The following is a 22,048-nucleotide window of genomic DNA, read 5'->3' on the forward strand; positions in this document are numbered from 1 at the left end:
AAGAAATCTGAGAATTATCTAGGTATTAAAATATTTTAAGGTAGAAAAAAATGTATAATCTTAAGTTATATTAATTTTTCAACATTGAGACGAGGAACTAAAATATTTGAAAGTAGTAAGTTATAGAGTATCTATGCTTGTTCATTAAAATCTGAATGTGTGTTGAATAATAAATACAACAAGACTAAAACCATATCAATAATCAATCAGACTAATTACAGGATCACTGTGCAGTCATCAAAGGCCTTTTGTTTTCACTTGTTTTGTGTTGTGATTAGATTCAGTTCTACTTCTTTGCTCGTGATTGCCAGCTATTGTATTTTCTTAAATAAATAAGAATAATCAAAGTAGTTAGTAACTACTACATTTATATAAGAATGTTCATATTCATATTACATTTAATGTACAATTTACCTCATACTGGCGAGACTGGTGTTCGTCACACTCTTATGTTAAGTCCAACAACCGAGAATCTGTGAGGGAGCAAAATATCTCCTTTTCTGCCAAAACACCCGGGGTATTAGGTTTAGTAACACCCAATAGAAAAACAAATCTTTGATTGCTAGACCTTTGTCTTAAAGTCCCAAATGTGCAGGGTAATTAGTTGCGCCTACTCCAATTTTTTATTTCGTGCACCTAACATAACAGCAGTAAGAACCTTTTTTAACGTCTTTAGTTATGACAGGTGTTAAGCCGAGATTCAGACCCGACGACGAGCATGTATTTCAGTCCATTGTCCCCACCCTCCCAAAATTGTTACTGTGACTATACCGGTAAGCACACATATCAATATATCTGAAACTCTAACTGCAACCATTGTATTAGTAACTAAACCTGTAAATTTCCTGTAACTATACCTGTATGCAGTATCTAACATACTATTAATATGCTGTGTAACAAGACCTCCCCCCGCACTGTAACTATACCTGTATGCAGTATCTAACATACTATTAATATGCTGTGTAACAAGACCTCCCCCCGCACTGTAACTATACCTGTATGCAGTATCTAACATACTATTAATATGTTGTGTAACAAGACCTCCCCCCACACTGTAACTATACCTGTATGCAGTATCTAACATACTATTAATATGTTGTGTAACAAGACCTCCCCCCACACTGTAACTATACCTGTATGCAGTATCTAACATACTATTAATATGTTGTGTAACAAGGCCTCCCCCCGCACTGTAACTATACCTGTATGCAGTATCTAACATACTATTAATATGTTGTGTAACAAGACCTCCCCCCCACACTGTAACTATACCTGTATGCAGTATCTAACATACTATTAATATGTTGTGTAACAAGACCTCCCCCTGCACTGTAACTATACCTGTATGCAGTATCTAACATACTATTAATATGTTGTGTAACAAGACCTCCCCCCCACACTGTAACTATACCTGTATGCAGTATCTAACATACTATTAATATGTTGTGTAACAAGACCTCCCCCCCCCACACTGTAACTATACCTGTATGCAGTATCTAACATACTATTAATATGTTGTGTAACAAGACCTCCCCCTGCACTGTAACTATACCTGTATGCAGTATCTAACATACTATTAATATGTTGTGTAACAAGACCTCCCCCCACACTGTAACTATACCTGTATGCAGTATCTAACATACTATTAATATGTTGTGTAACAAGACCTCCCCCTGCGCTATAACGCCTCTCCACATCTTTCTCAAATGGACGTACCTGAAAAATTTAGAAATAACGTAGTGGACGTTACTCTCAAGAATTCTATCTAATTTATCTTCAAACCTTTAACGCAAGAATTTTAATCTACCAAAAGCCAGAAACTAGGGGGAAGAATTATTTATAGTCAATACTCTGTTTACTAGGATAAGAGATAATTAGGGCAATTAGAGCATTAATTATTGAAGAGACATTTAAAATTAAACAAAGACCTACTATCCTATTATAAAAAGTAATAAGTTTTTTGTCTGTAGCAAAGAATCTCGCTAACCGCTAAACCGATATGGTTCTCCTTTACAATGTGGCTTCTTTTAGGTTTGGTAAAGTTTTGAACTTTATTTGTGGAGGATACCTTAATTCTAAAAAGAGAAATCGCCCCTAACAATTAATGACACTCCTTCACAAAAATTAATATTTTGTTTTAAAATTGAAAATGGGTGCATAATTCCTCCCCCATCCCCCCCCCCTTCACCTAAATGCCCCTAGAGGCCTCTAGGGGCGTACCAGCAAGTATCTAAAAAGTATCAATCTATCTTACTTGTAAAAAAGTTAAGAAAGGAATAGAAGAATACATAGACGTCCAAGGGGGGGGATAATGGGGTGATTACCCCCCCCCCCCAAATAAAAAAAGCTTCCCTCTATGATATAAAGATTACCCCCCCCCCAAAAAAAAAATTTTATTTTCAAATTTTTATCCCCCCCAAATGAAAAAGCTTGAACGCCCCTGGAAGAATATTTTAAGCATAGAACTTTGGAAAGAAATAAGTAAACTAGGAAGGAAGGAAATTATTTTTAAGTTGGAAAATTATTTTACATTATTACAGATAATTGAACAACATTTCTTCAACAAAACTTTTTACTTCAACATACTAAATATATATTTTGTTTTTAGGTAAATAAAGATAAAGAGTAATAGAGCTAAGAATCTTATCATTTAAAGACTTAAGGTTCTATTTCTATCCGGAACTAAAGATCTCGGAAAATGCTGGTCCGAATGGGTTGTACTTTTCAGGGAAGCCCTGATTTCCACTACCCTCCCTGGATTCAAGAGAAGAAGAAACTTATTCTCTATAAAGCAGTTTGAAATTAAACTCTCTATTATACGAATCGGAATGAGGCATTTATTACTGTGTCATAAGCGATCAAAACATAAAAAAATCTTGTTGGCTTTAGTAATACCAGAGGACCCAGAGCAAACCTATCTTAGTGTGAAACTGTACCTGCAGGCCCTCCAAATCATTTTCTTAACCTAACGTAACCAAAAATAAACATCATAAATATGTAATATGGGGGAAACTTATTAAAGATAAAGGGGGATAGAGCAGTGCGTAAACAAATTATTCTACCACACAGAATTTTAAATTGTATAATAAATAACTAATTTTTCAGAATGTCTTCAAAACCGATTAATATGCAAAATTCATGTATAGCATCGTATTACAGACAAGTTTCCACGAAAATAAAATATAAATCATAGAATTAATACCAGTTTTGTTACTCAAGGCCTTCAGTCCCTCGAGGCTATCAAAACTGGTTTTAATCTAATAATTTTTCATTTTAATACCGCGGAAAGCTGTCTATAATATGATGCGATGTATATCTACAAATCTGAATTACCTTGACCGAATGAAACTTCTGTAAAGTATCGAACATTTTCTTCGCTTTTTCCTAAATAAATACATTGATAGTAAATTCTTACAGCTAAACTTTCAAACATTTACTGCAAGTCCGTCGTGCGTCGTATTAAAATGCGCTGGTTTTAATTCAGTCAAGGGCCACGGCTCCAGATTAATTTGTTTATCATTACGGTGTCATAATTTGGTGCACCTGTATGTCCTATTAAGCAAGAGTGAGGTAATAATGAGAAGCTCCCATGAAACAGCTTGTAAAAACAAAATGTGCTTGGACGTCACTAGAGGACATACAAATCTACTTTTACTATGACTGCTTAGGTCAAATCACAAAGAAACAAAGAAAAAACAAGCAATCAATCAATCAATATTATCAAATAAAAAAAACTAGATTAATAAATGTTGGCATTACATAACAATCGTAGCTACTATTATAATTATTAAAGGGCTCGGCAGCAGCGCGTCAGCCATTTGTAAGCCTCGGGGAAATCAATCTTTTACTATTTTCAATATCAGATGCAAATCTAAGCTTTACCCAAATATGGCTCTCTCTCTTTTTGGAAAAATTTTAAGTATTCAAACGGATTTAAATTTGATGCCTTGTCGCGGCTGCCGAGCCCTAAATTAATGTTATTTGAGCTACCTGTAACTCTGGCGTAGTTGGTGGAAATGCAGACCAAAAGTGACGGATAAGCTCACACAGAGATGAATATAACTGCTTTAAATCAGCCTAAAAAGTGAACAAAAATTTTAAAATTATCTATATCCATTTATTGGTCAATGGTAAAGGAACTACCTACTATAAAAGATTTTAAAATAAATTTAATTTTAAAATGTTGCCTTTCAATTATTCTGAACACATTCGTGAATCAATGCTCCGTAAGTCCGCATACCCGGCTTGTTTTAGGCTATTAGACCCTAACATACAGTCTAAAATTCAGGGATACATGGATAGAATAATGGACGAAAAATTGTGATACACAAAATCACCCCTTGTAAAGGATGTGCCAAAAAAATGCGGACATTTTAATAAATTATTATTGGGCGGCTTGTGTTATTAGTTATTTTTTCATTACTAAAGGAAAACATAATAATAAACTTTGGGGTTGCAGTATTATTTTCTACAGTTTATTTACCCTCTAAAAAATAAGGAATAATTGTACGACAAACAAAATTACCCCCTGTAAATCAAAACTATTGGTAAAACAGATTAAATACTTCTGTTACTTTGTATAATCCAATCCAGTTTCAACCTTAAAATAACAAATGGAAAACGTGAAAGTAAACTTTGGGGTAATATAATTTACAGTACATTGTCCCCTCTAGAGTATGATAAACTTGCATAAAATAATTCCATATCTGACCTGCACAGAAGCTGGACATTTTTCAGCCAAAGAATTCTCCCTGCCAACCATCATACTACCACCAGGGCAAAGCTCCCCTGAAAAAAAAAACAAAGCATGTTACGATTCTAGTTGGAGGAGGAGGGGGTCGGTTGTTTCCAAGGACCTATATGAGGCTTTCCTAAAATGAAGAAAATTATCGGTTACAGGTTTGAAAATACATAAGACAAACAAAAAAGGTACTACTACCTATAAACATGATTCTTTATAAATCGTTTCTTTAGTAAAGGGAGGGGGGGGGGGGTTAATGCAACCATCTCGTAATCAGTGAGCAAATGGCACTTAGAATTCGAATTTCTATCTGAAATTTTGCATGAGTAATCCTTGGTAGGCCTATTTTCCCTAAATCGAACAAAACGTTGGAAAAATAACGGCTAACGGCTGGCGGCGCAGCCGTTTTGCTATTTTTTGGATATCTATATTGCAAATTAGTCACGAAACCTATCTCCACATAATACTCTTTTCCACTCCAAAACGCTATCAAATGGTTCTAGACGGTAGCTGTTGGTACTAGAAGTTTTAAAAATGGTTATTGCTGTCATTCAACATGAATTAAACCAAAAATATGTTTTAAAAAGTTGATTCCTACGTAATTGATGATGAATTTACCCTGAAAATAGGCAAAAAACGGCTGAGCCGCCAGCCGTTACTTTTCCAACTTTTTGTTTGATTTAGGGAAAATAGACCTACCAAGGATTGCTCATGCAAAAGTTCAGATCGAAATTCGAATTCTAAGTGCCATTTGCTCACTGATTACGAAATGGTTGCATTAACCCCCCCCCCCCCTTATTGTAAGCTTAAATCTTTTTAAAAAATAATTAGTGAAAACAAAACAAAAAATCTTCCAAAGGTACATTTTAAACAAAAGACTGTGGGTATTTTTCAAAAGTACGAATATGTTGAGTGTCATCACTAGTCCAAAAGTATTGTTTATTTATTTTTATAAATATCAGCTCCGAAAATTATTAATAAAGCATCATTTGACCATTTTCTATCTTCAACTTTCTAATTCAAGCACCAATTATAATTTGTTTCCTATTTTGTCTTTTAGCTAACATAAAGCATTTTGCAAACATGACATTTTGCGAAAGCTATGGTACACCCTACCTTGTATGTGCCAAGTTAATGAAACAATTGTACAATGTACATGGCTAATTAGAAAAAAATGTTAGTCTACTTAGTTTCTTGTGGTCTTACAGTTAGGAGATGAGAGTACTTATTTCATTGACCAAAAAATAGTTCAATAGTTTTTACCATTTGAAAAAGCATTAAAGTGAAACACTTATATATACTGGGGACGGTCCGAACGTTCGTAACTGATAGCTCCTAACGTTAATTTATTCATCTTGGAGATGTCCTAATTGATTTCAAACTTGACATGATATTGACGATTCTTGTAATAGTTAGGTACAAGCGTAGCAACTATGTAATCATTACCAGAAAGTCCCTTCCTTTAAAGGATATCTTTTAAATTTTTAACCTAACCTAACCTACAATAAAAAATTCATCTTCTTCCAAATACTTCGTTTGTGGTGCAAATGCAATATAAGGGAAACCGCCCAAATAAGCTAAGAGTGAATGTATTACATGATAAAGCCTGATACTATTTTGAAGATTTGCTAAATTGTATAAACCCTTGTCCAAGAGTACAATTTAATCAAACTAATTAGTTGTTTCTGACATTGGTAAGGTATTAAAATAAATAAAAAGAAAATCTAAATATTCTTATTCAAAACCGAATGGCATTATGAGAACATAATTTTTTTTATTGGGGGGGGAGGGCGCATTATTCCTTTCCTCCCTGGTTGACCGAGACAGTTTAACTTTTAGTGTTAACACAATACATTTAAAATAAACTCTATATAGTCCATAAGTCATTTTCAGATATGTATATATTACTACCCCGCTTGAACTATACGGCTCTTATTTACAGTGAAGCTTCTGTTCTGATAGCCTGTCCTGGATAGGTTTGTATTTATTTTAAGGGATAGTACATCAATCCTCCGGCCTCCCAGGAGATATTGCTCCAGGAAAAGAAAAACCCTTGGGGCTACCTCCCCCCCCCCCCCAAAAAAAAGGGTAATTAGTTAACCTTCCACCCTTCCATTGTTTAAAGTGCCCCGCTAGCTTTGTACATTGTAAAGTGGGGAGGAGGGGGGGGGGGGGAGGGAAATGTTATTTTTTTCAAAAATGTTTCCCCTTACAAGCAACCCTGCGGGGGGACATCAAATTCTCGTTTATCAAGGTATATCTTAAATTCAGTGCTACTCCTGAGTCCTGTGTTTTTAAAGATATTGAAACAAAATCTTTTTAGGTTGGTAAGTAAAAAATATTTGAATTAAGAAAACAGCGGCGGGACCGCCGCTCCCGCCGTCCGCCGCCACCGAAAATTTTTTTTTATTGTATTTCTCGCCGAATTAGGCAATTCGGAATCATTTAAGACCATGTTATTTTTTTCAAAAATTTTTCCCTCTACAAGCAACCATGGGGGGGGGGCCGTTTTCCGTGGTGGTACCTCTGCCATTTTTTATTTAAACTAGCGGCTTCGCCCCTAGCCTCTAGGGGCATTGCCCCAAGAGGTTTAATCAAACCAATTTTTCGTATTTTAGATTTTGGGGGGGGGGATTTTTCATTTTTTGGGAGGGTTGGGGATGTCCCACCCCCCAAGAAAATAGTTATAAACCTTCCCGGGACCTATGAGAAGCTACCCTGTAAAGGAGAACCCGATCGGTTCAGCGGTTAGCGAGATCCTTCGCTACAGACAGACAAACAGACAGACAAACAAACAGACAGACAAACAGACATCGTTCTACTTTGTATTATAGATATTTTTTACTGACCCACCAAAAAAGATTTTGTTTCAATATCTTTAAAAGCACAGGAGTAGCACTGAATTTTAGATATACCTTGATAAACGAGAATTTGAAAAAAATGAGAAGGGTTGCTTGTAAGGGGAAAAATTTTTGAAAAAAATAACATGGTCTCAGATGATTCCAAATTGCCTGATTCGGCGAGAAATGCAATATTTTTTTTTGTGGCGGTGGAAAACGGCGGGGGCGGCGGGAGTGGCGGTCCCGCCGCTTTTTTCCTAATTCAAATATTTTTTACTTACCAACCTATAAATATTTTGTTTCAATATCTACAAAATCACAGGAGAAGTACTGTATTTAAGATATACCTTGATAAACGAGAAGTTGAAAAAAATGACTGTCCCCCCCGTTGGGTTGCTTGTAAGGGGAAAAATTTTTGAAAAAAATAACATGGTCTCAAATGATTCCAAATTGTCTAATTCGGCGAGAAATGCAATAAAAAAAAATTTTTGGTGGCGGCGGAAAACGGCGGCTGACGGCCGGAGCGGCGGTTCCGCCGCCGTTTTTTTTAAAGATACCAAAACTTGGGGTATTTAGTGACACAACCAACAAGATTTCACCCAATTATCTCTAAAACTAAGGGAGTAGCACCCAAAATAAAATTACTGGTATGTCATGTGACGAGTCACCACATTTCCCCCCCCCCCCCTTATATAACCTTTAACATTTATTCCATTTCCATTTATCTGTTTATCTATTTATTACTTACCAAGAACTTGAACAGCATTGGCAGATGTTAAAACTGGAGGCTGTCTGTTTCTGAAAAATAATTATCATATTTTTTTGCTTTTTTCTTTAAAAAAAAAAAATATGTTTTTTACTAAACCCAAGGGCCTCACTGTAGAGAAAATTCTATGACTTATGATATCACATATTATTACTTCTAACATTGACTAAATATATTTTATTTCATCCAAAAAAAGAAGCGCAAACCTACGTCCACTAAGAGACGGAAGAACCGCAGTATAGAATAGGCCTAATTATTGAGTAGCTCCACTGACAATAAACGAATCATATTTCTTGTGTACTCTCAAATAGAGCCAATATTTTTGAAATATTTGTTACTAGCGGCTTCGCCCATAGCCTCTAGGGGCTTTGCCCCAAGAGGTTTGATGAAACAAATTTTTCGTATTTAAGATTTAAAAGAAAAATTAAAAAAAAATTGGGGAGGGGATTTTTTTTTTTTTTGGGGGGGGGGGGGGTAGTAGACCCAACTGTTTAAATTTTAGTTTTAATAAGAAAATTTTTTTTTTGGGGGGGGTTATATTTCATTTTTGGGGGGGTTGGGGGTGTCCCACCCCCCAAGAAAATAGTTATAAACCTTCCCGGGACCTATGAGAAGCTACCCTGTAAAGGAGAACCCGATCGGTTCAGCGGTTAGCGAGATCCTTCGCTACAACCAAACACACAAACGAACAGACAGACATCGTTCTACTTTGTATTATAGATATAAATCTTGACCGAACTTAACTTAACGAACACATATTCTTTAGTTCAATTGAAAACAAGATTTTTTATACAATTTCATTAAACTTAGCCATTCTACAGATCTTTATATAGAATAGCAATCTGTTATATTTATATGCAGATAAATTGTAACTATTATTCATATGATTCTCGAGTGACATTGTGAATGTTTGAAATGGTAAATCCCAAGATCCAGACATTTAAATCATGGTTGTGTCTGCCTAGAATACATACTTATACAGGATGTGTTAAAAGTAGGGCTGCCAATCCCCCGAAGTTTCGGGTCGGATTCGGATTCTTACAAAAATCCACTAAACAAAAAGATTACGGATTCTTTTTTTTTGCGGATTGCGGATGAATAAAAAAATTCTAGCTCCTAAAGCGGCCATTTTCTAACCCTTACTTAACCTAAACTAACCTAAAGTAAGCAAAAAAGGTACGTTTAAATTAAAAAATACAAAAAAAACTTCGGATTCTATCCACCATTTTAACATTAAAATCCTTTTTTTTTGTTTTTGACAGCCAAATTTTAAATAAAAATATTTTAAGTGCTAGGTACAAAATTCATAAAAATTAACAATCTAAATCCGCAATTTGAATTGTGGATTTGGATCCAAAAATCAGGGTAAAGTTAGGCGGATTCGGTTTGCCAGCCCTAGTTAAAAATCTCTAAAATCTGTAAGATTAAATACACGTAAACTTCTTGGAGACCATACAAAAATACATGTTTAAACAAAAGGCATAAACATAAAATCACAATAACGCAACCTTTTTATATTTTGGAGGAGCTGGATTGTCAAAATATGGTTGAAATAAGCATTTTTATTAAATATTATTATTTGAAATGCAAAAATAGACAACTTTGATGACGCAACCTGTAATATAAAAAATGTTGAGACATTTAGGAACATTTTTACAATCCCTTTTATAAAAGACAATTTCAGAATTTTAAAAAGAAAATTCTACTCATATTTAAAAGGTTAAAATCAATACAAAGAAAAAAAGAACATGCTAATTAATATTACAAGATGCATGTTGTCTGAATTTGTAAGGCAATCAATATTTTTCAAGTATTTTATTTCTATCTACATATGATTTAGTGAAAGAATATTAAAGAAAGGCAATAAAAAATAAATTTACTTAGCAAGATTAGTTTTCAGTAATTATTAGGCCCTTTTTCAATGAAAACAAGGATGACAACATCCATAAAAGCGAAGCTCTGAAATGGAAGGACAAACGAACATTAACACTTGTAGATTGTCAGAACTTAATTAGCAGAATATTTTAATGCATCAGTACAAACAATATTGTTAGTAAATTTGTTGCAAAACTGCATAAATAGATGATACTGTTTAAGGACATACTTACATTTTTGGGACTTGTTTATAGAGATGCTTTGCTTATAACATTGTACCTTGTTGTAATAGGAATCAGTTTTCAGAAAATCAGAATAATCGGATAATTTTAACGTACAAAAATTTGTTTTCAAAAAAGTTAAAAATCGACATGTTTCAAATGGACGTACGGACATTCTGTTATTGATTATAGAGTTGATACGCTTTCTAAATTACAGGAATCATCATGCAAAGTTTGGAATCGATAGGACAATTCTAACCTGTTTAAATTAACGAAAAGAGCTAACTCTCTGTGACGGACGTACGGACGGACGGACCGAACCTAATTATAGAAAAGCTTCGCTTTTAAAAATACTTACAAACCCCAGAGCAGAACTTTATTAATCATTTTCTGAAACTTGTTAAAGAAATTTTAAAGGCAAAAATTCGCAGAAACATTTCATTTAGACAGACAATTGAATATTTTCCATGAATATTAAAATAAAAATCATAACATTTAAACCAGTTTTTATTTCGATATCTGCGGAAAGCTGGCTATAATACGATGCTATAAATAAATATTCTAATACTTTTAACCGAAAAACTTTAGCCGTTAAAATTCGATGAAAAATGGACAAACACATAAATCCCCTTTCTTTTTCCAGTTAGTAAGTAAACATAAAAGTTTAAATGAAATAAAAAAATAGATGATTCAAACCTTAATGAATTCTTCATAAAAAAAAAGTTTATCTTGGAGTAATATAGAGTTGTTATCAAAATGAAAGTCATGCATTTATTTATGTACCTATCCGTATCTGAAACTTGTACCGGGCGGCTTTGTTTGGGGGTATCTTCAGTTTCAGGGAAAAGTATTTCCAGTATGGCTTCGAAACGAATTAATATCCGCTGGATTAGAACCGTTTCTCAGCCATACTGAAAAATTAAAAATAGCATCTTATTACAGAATTTTTTTTACAAATATTAAAATAAAAATTCGGCTACTCGGGCCTGAGAAAACTGGTTTTAATCTTACAATTTTTCATTTTGATATCCGCGGAAAGGTAGCTATAATACATTGCGATAAATAACTATTCTTGTTGCTGTAGACTTTTAAAAACAAGATTTTTTCCCATGAAATCTGTTGCCTTTATGGAATACAAAAGATGGGAATAGTCCCTTTCGTGGCAACGCCCCTTAAAGGGCGATTCGTCGTATTTTTAAATTGCTTTTAATAGGTTATTTTAGGTTAGGTTATATTTGGTTAGGCGATTGCTCACAGGGTAAGGCAATTGGCCCCGCAGTGTTAGAGCCCCCCGCAGTGGCTAGAAATAGGAGAAAAGCTACTGTGAAAAAACGAAGAATCGCCCCTTAAGGATCGTTGCCACGAAAGGGACTTTACCCCCAAAAGATTTGCCTTGTCGTGCTAACATAAAAAAACCTTTAAGAACGTCTGGAAATTATTTTCTGCTTCTCTGTGTCAAAAAATAAAAAGCTAATATGGTAAATTTAATAAAGTGAGATACAAACAAAAAAAGAATTTCAGTTAATATATAATGTCTCGTTAAAAAAAAGTAAAAGACACATATTGCTTTTGGAGACCTTTGATTTAGAGGTCCTTGAAGTTATGTATATGACGAGAAAGTATTTTTAACGGTTTTAAGATCTACTAGTTTACTAAATCTAATAGGCGCACGTACATACAGTGAGATATCTTCCTACTTTATAATTATCCTGATCTGTAACTAAGAAGAAACCCTAACATCGAAGCTTGTATTTGTATGGTTGTGAATAAAATACAAATAAATTGAACAAAACTGCTTCAAATCCTACCAAACAACCTCGACAAACTTCTATGAGACCAAAGGATATATAAATGCCCCAAAATAAAATGTAAAGGGTAATTATTTAGATTTTAGAGCTTTGCTTTTATGAATGTTGTCATCCTAGGGAGGTATACAATAATTGTGTACTTTTGACTTAAAGGAAGTGTTTAATGATATAATAAAGCACATTTAAGCACACCAGGTCACTCCTAGGAGGCATCTACGTAGAGTAGATTAACAGACAATTAACCCATGAATTTCAGAACCTTTGTTTAAAGGTTGAAATTGTACATTGAAAGATTACACTTTAAATCTGTTTGGTTAAATAAATTATTGGAAAAGCTAATAATAAATCAACCTTTTTCCAAGACATTGTGTTTGAAATTCTACTTTCATTACTGCCATTACTGTCCCCTTTTCAAAGTAAAGAAAACTCAATTTATATTAATAAAAAGTTTACTTTTCTCTATATTTTCAAAATAGATTTGTATATTTTAAAAAGCAACTTCTAATGTAAAAGAAATATTTTCTCTAGATTTATAAAAAAAATAGGTGATAAATTCTCTAATATATTCAATTTTATCTATAACTTTTTAAATGCAAAAATTATTGTAGCTATTTAATTAACAATTTTCGAAAGGGGGGGGGGCGGGGTTTAATGCAACCATCTCGTAATCAGTGAGCAAATGGCACTTAGAATTCGAATTTCGATCTGAACTTTTGCATGAGTAATCCTTGGTAGGTCTATTTTCCCTAAATCGAACAAAAAGTTGGAAAAGTAAAGGCTGGCGGCTCAGCCGTTTAGCCGTTTTATGCCTATTTCAGGGTAAATCCATCATCAATTACGTAGGAATCAACTTTTTATTAAAACATATTTTTGGTTTAATTCATGTTAAATGATAGCAATAACCATTTTTAAAACTTCTAGTACCAACAGCTACCGTCTAGAACCGTTTGATAGCGTTTTGGAGTGGCAAAGAGTATTATGTGGAGATAGGTTTCGTGACTAATTTCCACTATATAGATACAAAAAATCGCAAAACGGCTGAGCCGTTAGCCGTTACTTTTTCGACTTTTTGTTCGATTTAGGGAAAATAGACCTACCAAGGATTACTCATGCAAAATTTCAGATGGAAATTCGAATTCTAAGTGCCATTTGCTCACTGATTACGAGATGGTTGCATTAAACCCCCCCCCCCCCCACCCCCCTTCTATCTTTTAATGTTAACATTTGATTCTTCTATCCATCTACCTTACAACTCTCCGGCCATTACCTTAATTTTGAATTTCTTATTATCTACTTGTTATTATCAATATCCATCTATCTCTCTTAATATTATCTATCTATTACCGTTGGTGAATATCTGCCCAAAGTTCCAGCTCAGTTTCAAGATTAGTCCTGCTATCTATCTATCTATCCTAATATTATCTATCTATTACCTTTGGTGAATATCTGCCCAAAGTTCTAGCTCAGTTTCAAGATTAGCTCTGCTCGCTCTCAATTCATCCTAAAGTATTCAATTCATATAGAATCTTAATAATCCTTGAATTAAAGTAACAGGAAATCTATGTGTCTGACTGTCTATAAATTAGACATATATAATTTGTCCATTTCAGTTAAGCTATTTGTGGTCCAGGGAAGTTTTTTTTTAACTATATTGGGAGTGGGGTTCCTCCACCCTCCCAAGAGAAATCATCCCTAAGAAAAAAATACCTCCGCCCAAATCTTCTTTTTAAAGCTATAAAAGTGAAAGATCCAATCCCCCCCACCCATCCCCGCCCCCTCAATATGCATAGTCGCAGGTGAACTAAATAAAGACAATCTTATAATTTCAACCTATGTTATTAAATATTTAAAGAACAGAAATCAAATTGTTTTAAATAAAACAAAATCTCTATATTAGTTTGTAAAAACGTCAAACCACCAATCCTATACCATAGAGGGTATTAAGGTTACAAGATGCTGATTTTGGTGACAGGGTGTCTAATAAAATTTCTTTTAGGATTAATCATTGTCTCAACAAGTTTAATAATACGAAATGTTAGGTATATTATATCATTATTCTCTTAGGACAGAGGGACCTGCTTTTAATACAGAAAGATTATTATAATGGAAGGATTTTTCTACGCCAACAACTAACTTTTAATTTTTCCAAGGAGAAAACATGTATGGTATGTGCTTACAAAGTTAACTTAAAAAATAGAAATTCGGGAACTCCTATAATTTAGGCCTCCGGGGAAACTTGGTACATACAGAGATAGTCATCCTGATACTTTATTGACATTTTATGCCTTATTGGAATAAAGGCAAATAGTTTTCACTCCCACCAATCAAATTTTTTGGGGGGCTTTTTTAGTATAACTTTACTTCTTTTCTGTTTGTTTGTCCCTAGCACTGTTAATACCCAGGGAGGGGGGGGGGGGGGGACTTTAGTCTGTTTTTTTACAGCTAGTACCCAAAGTTTTTAAATTAATGTATTCTTATTCGATGGCTTAACAACTTTGGGGACTTTAGTGAATTTTGATTGGTTGTTTCATTAGTTGAGTGTTCAAACGTTTCAACCTAATTGTGTAATTTTGTTTATCTTCATTGGGGATAAATATCAATTTATCGGCCATTGTCTTATCCCTTTTGATCCCTGGTTAATACCTGTGTTAAATAATCCTGGCTGGCGGGAGCTGTAGGTCCTGCAAAATATCTCTCCATGCGACTAAATAACAACAAACAAACAAATGGTATTTTTTCAAAGATTCAACGAACTTAAATGTAATGATATTTGTTAAAAATGCAATCTAAAAGACACATAAGCAAGCAACAAAAATAAAATAGAACATTGTGTGGTTTAATACAGAGAGGGAGGAGACATTAGGCTGTTTATTACACTAGTCCCCGAAGTTTTGTAATAACGTTTCCTATTCGATAAACAACTTTGGGGACTTGAATTTTTATTGGTTGGTTCAAAAAGTTGAGTGTCCAAACGTTTCAACCACTAATTGTATTCTATTTTGTTTATCATCATATCATAGGGACGTACATCAATTTATCGGTCATTGTCTTATCCTTTTAGAGCCATGGATTCATATACTAAAATCGCTAAATATTAGCGGCTACATAACTATTTTAACAACAAAGATGAATTTTACCTTAAATTAAGATCACAAGACTTCTTAGCAGGTGGAGCACCCAAATCTTCAAATTCTATCTTATCATACAATCTCTTTGCACCTTCTTTCTTTTTCTAAATTTAAAAATCTTTTAATTTTAAATGTGATGTAGGTATTTTTTGTTTTAAAATCTAATTCTCTATTGATTTATTCTCTAATGAAATTAATAGAAACTCCATAAGAAGCATTCCTAAAAAGCAGTATACGAGATTTTATAGTACACACAGATTAATATCCTAGCTTTTATATTTAGGATTACCATATAACCTCCCCCCCTAACACCTTAATACTGACTCATTTTAAAATTAAGGGAGTTTATCATTCTCAAACAGCAATCATTTATAACAACAAAATACTTTAAGATACTTTACATAATATAATCATCTAGCTTTCAGAGATAATTTTCTCTTGTTTCGCCTTCTACTTGCATTTAAAAAGTTAAGGGTTGCCTACCTCTTCTTTTGGTTTGGGGTCAGATCTAATTTCTGCAGCTCCGATCACAGATATGGAATGGTGATTAAACCGTTTTATTATGTTCTAACATTTATTCATTTATCATTTTTTGTATTCAGAGATATTTTAAAATGCAGGGATTGAAGGGCCATGCCAACATTTGCAAATGCAAGGATAAAGGGACAATAATAAATGAAAATTTTTACTTTTAACTCAATTATCTTACAAACCAGATTAATAATTTGCAACAATTTAGCTGAAGTAAACTTTATAAGATTTGAAAATAATCAGAAATGTTTAAACGGTTTTTCCTATATAAAATATGGAAGTTATGAAATACAACCAAAAAAAATGTAATTATCTCAGTAATGCATGAATGAATAAATTCCTGGTGAACAATATTTTGACTCTTGGCTCCTCTTAGCCTATCTTCAACTCCACCAAACCCATCACCAAGAGTGCTATCACTAAAATTCTAAAAATACAATCATTGTTAGTCAACTTATACAATCATTTTAGAAGAAATCTAAGTGACATTTTCCACATCAAATGAGTAGCTGTTTTTTTTACCAGAGGATCTAACTAACATTATCAATGTTTTTTTGTTAGTAGTGGAAACATTAACATTTTTACAAGCACGGAGTTAGGGGCCATTGTCCCCAAAGTTCCAAATACAGTTTTCTTATTCGTTGGTGTATTAGTTGAGTGTCCAAACGTTTCAACCACTAATTGGAATTTATAGAAGGGATACCTTTGTGCATCATCATTGTGGTTATGTACATCAATTAAGCGGCCATTTCATATCCCTTTAAATCCCTGCAAATTTTTACCTCAATATCGGCCAAGGTCTCAGAAACTCCTTCCTTCAAATGTTTTCTCATGGCTTTGTCATCCTCCTATAAAATTAACATCATTTTGCAAAAAATCTACATACAATAGTTTAGAGAACTTCAGACAAAAACGTTTAAAGATAATATCAACTTGCCAAGTAAAAGGATAATCTAAGCTAAGATTTTATTTCTTTAATATCTTTTAGATGACTTCATTGCCATACAATACATTCTTTCAATATTTTATTTTTAATCTTCCTATATTAATAGGTACAACATTGTTTTTTTAGTTTTTTGTTATTGTTTCGCTACTTTTCACATTATTGTCCTATTTATTAAAAAATATCTTATAATAATAAAATGATATATCTAGAATTAAAATTTTCCCTAAAATCCACCAAACTTTAAAAGGAAATTCTAGCTTATTATTGGCTGATTTAGATATTTTGTAGTGCAGTTTAGTGTCTCTATTAGCGTGACAAACATATCAAACTAACACAAAAAAATCTTGGCTAAATATGAATTTATTTCTTTAATATCTAACTTTTAGATGTCTTTGTTGCCATTCTCTCAATATTTTTTTTCTTAGAATATATCATTGTTTTTTTTTATAAAAAGAAGTTATTTGTTTGTTATTGTTGCGATACTTATTTACATAATTGACCCAGTTAAAAAAAGTCAAACGCCATTCTTAGGTCTAAAAATGTAATATTTACCTTTGCACATTCTGAAAAAATATCAGAAATTCCGGCACCGTGAATCCGATCTCGATGGAAATAATGAGATTGGAAAAATTTTGCCCAAAACTCTTGCTCACTAAAAAGATAAGGCTTACATCATAAAACGGCTATAAGAAGCAATTTTAGAAAGATTAAAAAATGCCAATGTACCTAATGCAAAGACTAGCGGCTGTTAATTTAGCAAGCTGCGAGTATTACTTTATTAGATACATGAAAATCTGGTGCAACATCAAAGAATTAAAATATCGAAAAAAGTTTATTTTTGCAATGTTATTCTGAAATCTTAATTAGATTCAAATATGCACACAATAATATTCCATATACCAATTAAATAGCAAACAGTTTATATTGACCTGAGCTTTGAGGGAACATTTTCCATGTGCTTCTTTTTTACAGCAGGATAAGTTTTAAAAATTGATTCAGTGATGTCAGGAGTCAGATTGTAGCGGATACCATTGGCCCCGTCTGCCTGCGGCTTGATTTCTGACAAGAAGGAACCTGGACAGAAAATGCTTGTTTCACACAGGGAGGGAGAAGACATTGGGCTGTTTATTACACTAGTCCCAACGTTTTATTATAACGCTTTCTCTTTCGTTGGCTCAACAACTTTGGTGACTCTTGCTTTTAAAGTGAAGAATAGCTAGTTGTATATCGCATCGATTTATAAACAGCTTTCCGCGGATATAAAAATGTACAATTATAGTTTTTTAGCCCCGAGATGTCGAAGGCACGGGCTAAAAAAACATCTTATATTGTACATTTTTATATTCGTAGAAAACTGGATATAATACGATGCTAGACATAATTTTTGAGTATGGCTGAGAACCGGTTCTAATACAACGGATATCAATCGTTTTCGTAGTGATACTGAAAAAAAGTATTAATATTTGACCTGAAACGCCAACTTCTTGTGCAATAGTCTGCTTCTGCTTGATGTATTCAGCTGCATGGTTGGACCAGAACTCATCAGCTGTTATTATACAAGTTATAACCAGATCCTTAAAAGTAAGTTTAGTTATTTATCGCATCGTATTATATCAACTTTCGGCGGGTAAAAAAATGTACAATTATAACATTGAAAACAATTTTGCTAGCCCCAAAGGCACGTTGTAACAAAGCTAGTTTTAATATTAAGATTGTAGGTAAATTGTATGTATTACATTATTATTCGTAGAAAACTTGATATAATTCGATACGATACATGATTTTTCATTGTGATTGAAAACCGATTCTTATTCACCGGATATGGTATCAATCAGGGTGCAAGGGAGGGGACAATGGGCAATCAATTCAATTTAAGAGTATTTGCTGAAAGACCTTGAAATCCAGATAAATCCAGCAAATATGGAGGAAATTTTAAAAGGAGAGTTAATACCATACAGAAAACATTAAAATAAGAAGAAAGTTCCAAGAAAAAAGCATTCATTTGAAAATTATATTACCAGCACATCAGACTGATGTAACCATTATGTAATTAATAACTAAAAAAATCTCACTGAAACCCATTCAACCCATAGCCCCATAACCCAAAATTTAATTGGATTCTTAGATGGTTTATTAAACAAATATCACAATAACGTTTTTATCTATGAAATGATATTTTCTGGAGAGAAAAAAATTGTTAAAACCAGCCATAACATAACAAATTAAGTTTTTTTGATACTTGTCTGCAATAGGATTCAAAATAAACAAACGAGTTAGCGGCATTCTGTGCGCTAGTACCCAAAGTCAGTCAGAAACTGCTAAATTCTTGCACATTCCCTTAAAGCCAGTACCCAAAGTCTGAGACTCATAAAAATTGAATATTCGATCCATTGTCCCCTCCCTTACTCCCTGGGTATCAATCGGTTTTGAAGCCATACTGGAAAATAGTTTACAAACTAATTGAAGTTGACATCTCTGATTATGAACAAAGAATGCTCTGAAAGGCAGAATATCATATTATTATAAATTCCATTTTTATTTTAGTTCTATCAAGAACATTGAAGGAATACAAGGTTTCTTTCAATTCAATTCCCTTTTCTCCACTTCCCTTTGGTTACAACCCAAGTTGAAATACTTTGCTGAATCCGGCACCTGCTAAATAATATACCTTGTAAAGTTGTAATAATCCAGGATTGTCAGACAACATAATGATATACCTTGTAAAGTTGTAATAATCCAGGATTGTCAGACAACATAATAATATACCTTGTAAAGTTGTAATAATCCAGGATTGTCAGACAACATCTTATTCTTCTCTTCTAGTTCCTATAAACATCAAGGTGTCAAATAATTCTGGTTAAAAATGTGATAATTCTACCACTTTGATTTAGAAGATAGGCTTTCATTTGAATCTTTAGGAAGAGGACTATAGAGAAAGATAAGCTTACACCTCCCGACTATATGCATTCAATTTTGCCTATGGATGGTACCCAGCTTAAACCAATAACAAAATTAATTCGGGAAAAAAATCACGAAACCTATACGTGTTTTTTAGCTGTCGTTGGGGGGGTAACACACCGTAAAATTGACGACCTCTCCATTTGCCCCCCAAATATTATTTTAGATTTATTTTGCTTGTTGGTTATACCTTATTCCCGGATGGTATCTAGCTAACAAATTTCAAGGAAAGGTTGGATTGTTTATTTGTAAAACCAAAGGATCTAAAGCAATTAAATAATGGCCGGTAAATTGATGTACATCCCCAATGATGAGAAAAAATCATTCCTTCTGTAGATTACAATTAGGGCTTGAAACACTTGGACATGTAACTTGAAGAACCAACCAATCAAATTCAAAGTATTCAAAGTCTCCAAAGTTGTTAAAGCAAACATCATATAACTTTGAAACACTTGGACATGTAACTTGAAGAACCAACCAATCAAATTCAATAAAAGTCTCCAAAGTTGTTAAAGCAAACGAATAAGAAAACATTATCATAAAACTTTGAGGACTAGTGTAATGAACGGCCAAATTTCCCTTCCCTCCCTGATAAAACCCCTTCCTACTTGGCAAAACTAGATAGAAGTACATGTAGAGTAAAAGAAACATCTAATTTCGAGGAATAGGAAAGTGTTAAAAAGTAAATAAAACCTATAAGTTGCTTTATCGTAAATATTTCCTAAGATAAATCTAAAAGAACTCTAAAATTAAATAACTAGACAGGGTGTCATCATTTTCATCATTTCCCCAATCCCTACCCACCCTAATTAACATATTAAAGTAATTGTTTTAAACAGTTGCTGTAGTTGTATCTTATCATTTTCAATATCATACCTACACTTGCAGAAAAATTTTTGCTTTAGAAAATAAATTGAGTCTTTAACACATCCAGTATATTTACCTAATGTTTACTGTTTAGCTACAATTGACCATTCAAATGAAACCTAATTCATTTTAAGATACTTTTGTTTCTTACAAATAAAAGAAAAGGAAATGTTTCTTGGTACCTTGTTTATTTTTCTCTTGAATCTTGGTAGAAGTTGAGTCAACTTTTCCCTAACCCTCTCCCTGTCTGCTAATTGTGCGGCCTCACCTTAACAGGGATAACAGATACAACAGAGGCATTTCAATTCTGCGAGGCAATTTTAGCTACTCATCATCCAAAGTATCAAAATGTCTTTTTTTATTGCATGGGTAGCGATAGCTCCTTAGGGTCTTAGTAATCTAAGAGTAGAACGACACGCTCTTGTATGACCACTAGGATCAGTCCAAAATAGTATTACAAGTACTTTAAGTCCGAGCCTTCGGCAATTCAGGTCTAACAAACCTGGTTTTTCATTTCAAAAACCGCGGAAAGCTGTCTATAATACGATGCGATAAATAACTATTCTAATTAAGTGCCAAAAAACTCACCATCTTCGTTAACAAAATGGAAAGTGGTACTGTTTCCGTCGTGTAGGACAATTTGCAGCTGGATCTTTGCCTTCCCCTCTGCACTATAATTACAAAGATCACAATATTTGCTGAGTGGTAAAGATTAATTCTTATATCAAGAAAAAGACATCCATCGGGGGGATGGAGTGTTACCCCCAAAGTTGTTCAAAATTTTAAATAAATAATCTTTGCTTTTCTTGTCATGATTATGCGATAACTCCTAGGGGATAAAAATCTAACTTGAAATTTTCAAATCTAATTTTCTCAAAAACCGCTGCATTTTAGATTTCATTGATAAGTTAAATGAAGTTACCTAACCTAGGGTAATGAAATGCACTATGTCCCAATTTAGGTTCTGACACAAAAGTCAAAGCACCTTCGAAATCATTGTGTTTAGGTCATAATTTTCCCTGTTTGAGGAGTTTACAAAAAAAGAACTTACCTAATCTTTTGTTGCTTAATTTCAGTGTATTTATGGGCAACTGTAAATCCAGATTTTGATCCAGGCATCCACCCTAACCTAGGATAGATACACATTTTTGTTGTTGACTATTGTGTCATCATGTAAAATTAAGGATGAGAAAAAAACCAGGATGACAACATATATAAGTAGCGAAGCACTTAAAACTAATTGAAGGACAAATAGACAAAATGAATTAAAGAGAAGATTTTCAGTTGATAAGGGGGGGGGGAAGTTTTGACACATTTGCGTAAACAGGGAGTATAGGCTTTATCTTTGGACTGAGAGGATAGGTTAT

At 33.4% G+C, this 22,048-nt stretch overlaps 1 protein-coding gene across 1 annotated transcript in view; it reads right to left on the minus strand.

Moving 5' to 3' along the window:
* Nucleotides 1-43: 43 nt before the first annotated feature.
* Nucleotides 44-22,048, minus strand: part of Tfb1 (transcription factor B1) — a 23,295-nt gene continuing 1,290 nt past the window's right edge. Inside the window, exons 2-20 of the mRNA XM_080173882.1 lie at nucleotides 21,733-21,810; nucleotides 21,270-21,352; nucleotides 20,864-20,949; nucleotides 19,623-19,682; nucleotides 18,325-18,430; nucleotides 17,786-17,930; nucleotides 17,409-17,508; nucleotides 16,693-16,758; nucleotides 16,251-16,337; nucleotides 15,863-15,946; nucleotides 15,389-15,483; nucleotides 14,895-14,955; nucleotides 13,685-13,752; nucleotides 8,330-8,379; nucleotides 4,712-4,788; nucleotides 3,991-4,077; nucleotides 3,334-3,384; nucleotides 1,622-1,716; nucleotides 44-323 (exon numbers count right to left, since the gene is read on the minus strand). Of these exons, the coding sequence (XP_080030008.1) occupies nucleotides 287-323; nucleotides 1,622-1,716; nucleotides 3,334-3,384; nucleotides 3,991-4,077; nucleotides 4,712-4,788; nucleotides 8,330-8,379; nucleotides 13,685-13,752; nucleotides 14,895-14,955; nucleotides 15,389-15,483; nucleotides 15,863-15,946; nucleotides 16,251-16,337; nucleotides 16,693-16,758; nucleotides 17,409-17,508; nucleotides 17,786-17,930; nucleotides 18,325-18,430; nucleotides 19,623-19,682; nucleotides 20,864-20,949; nucleotides 21,270-21,352; nucleotides 21,733-21,810 (1,516 nt within the window). The 3' untranslated portion in view covers nucleotides 44-286. The remainder of the gene's footprint in view (nucleotides 324-1,621; nucleotides 1,717-3,333; nucleotides 3,385-3,990; nucleotides 4,078-4,711; nucleotides 4,789-8,329; nucleotides 8,380-13,684; nucleotides 13,753-14,894; nucleotides 14,956-15,388; nucleotides 15,484-15,862; nucleotides 15,947-16,250; nucleotides 16,338-16,692; nucleotides 16,759-17,408; nucleotides 17,509-17,785; nucleotides 17,931-18,324; nucleotides 18,431-19,622; nucleotides 19,683-20,863; nucleotides 20,950-21,269; nucleotides 21,353-21,732; nucleotides 21,811-22,048) is intronic.

Source organism: Acartia tonsa, chromosome 10, assembly GCF_053477335.1.
Source record: "Acartia tonsa isolate MP-2025a chromosome 10, ASM5347733v1, whole genome shotgun sequence".
Taxonomy (NCBI): domain Eukaryota; kingdom Metazoa; phylum Arthropoda; class Copepoda; order Calanoida; family Acartiidae; genus Acartia; species Acartia tonsa.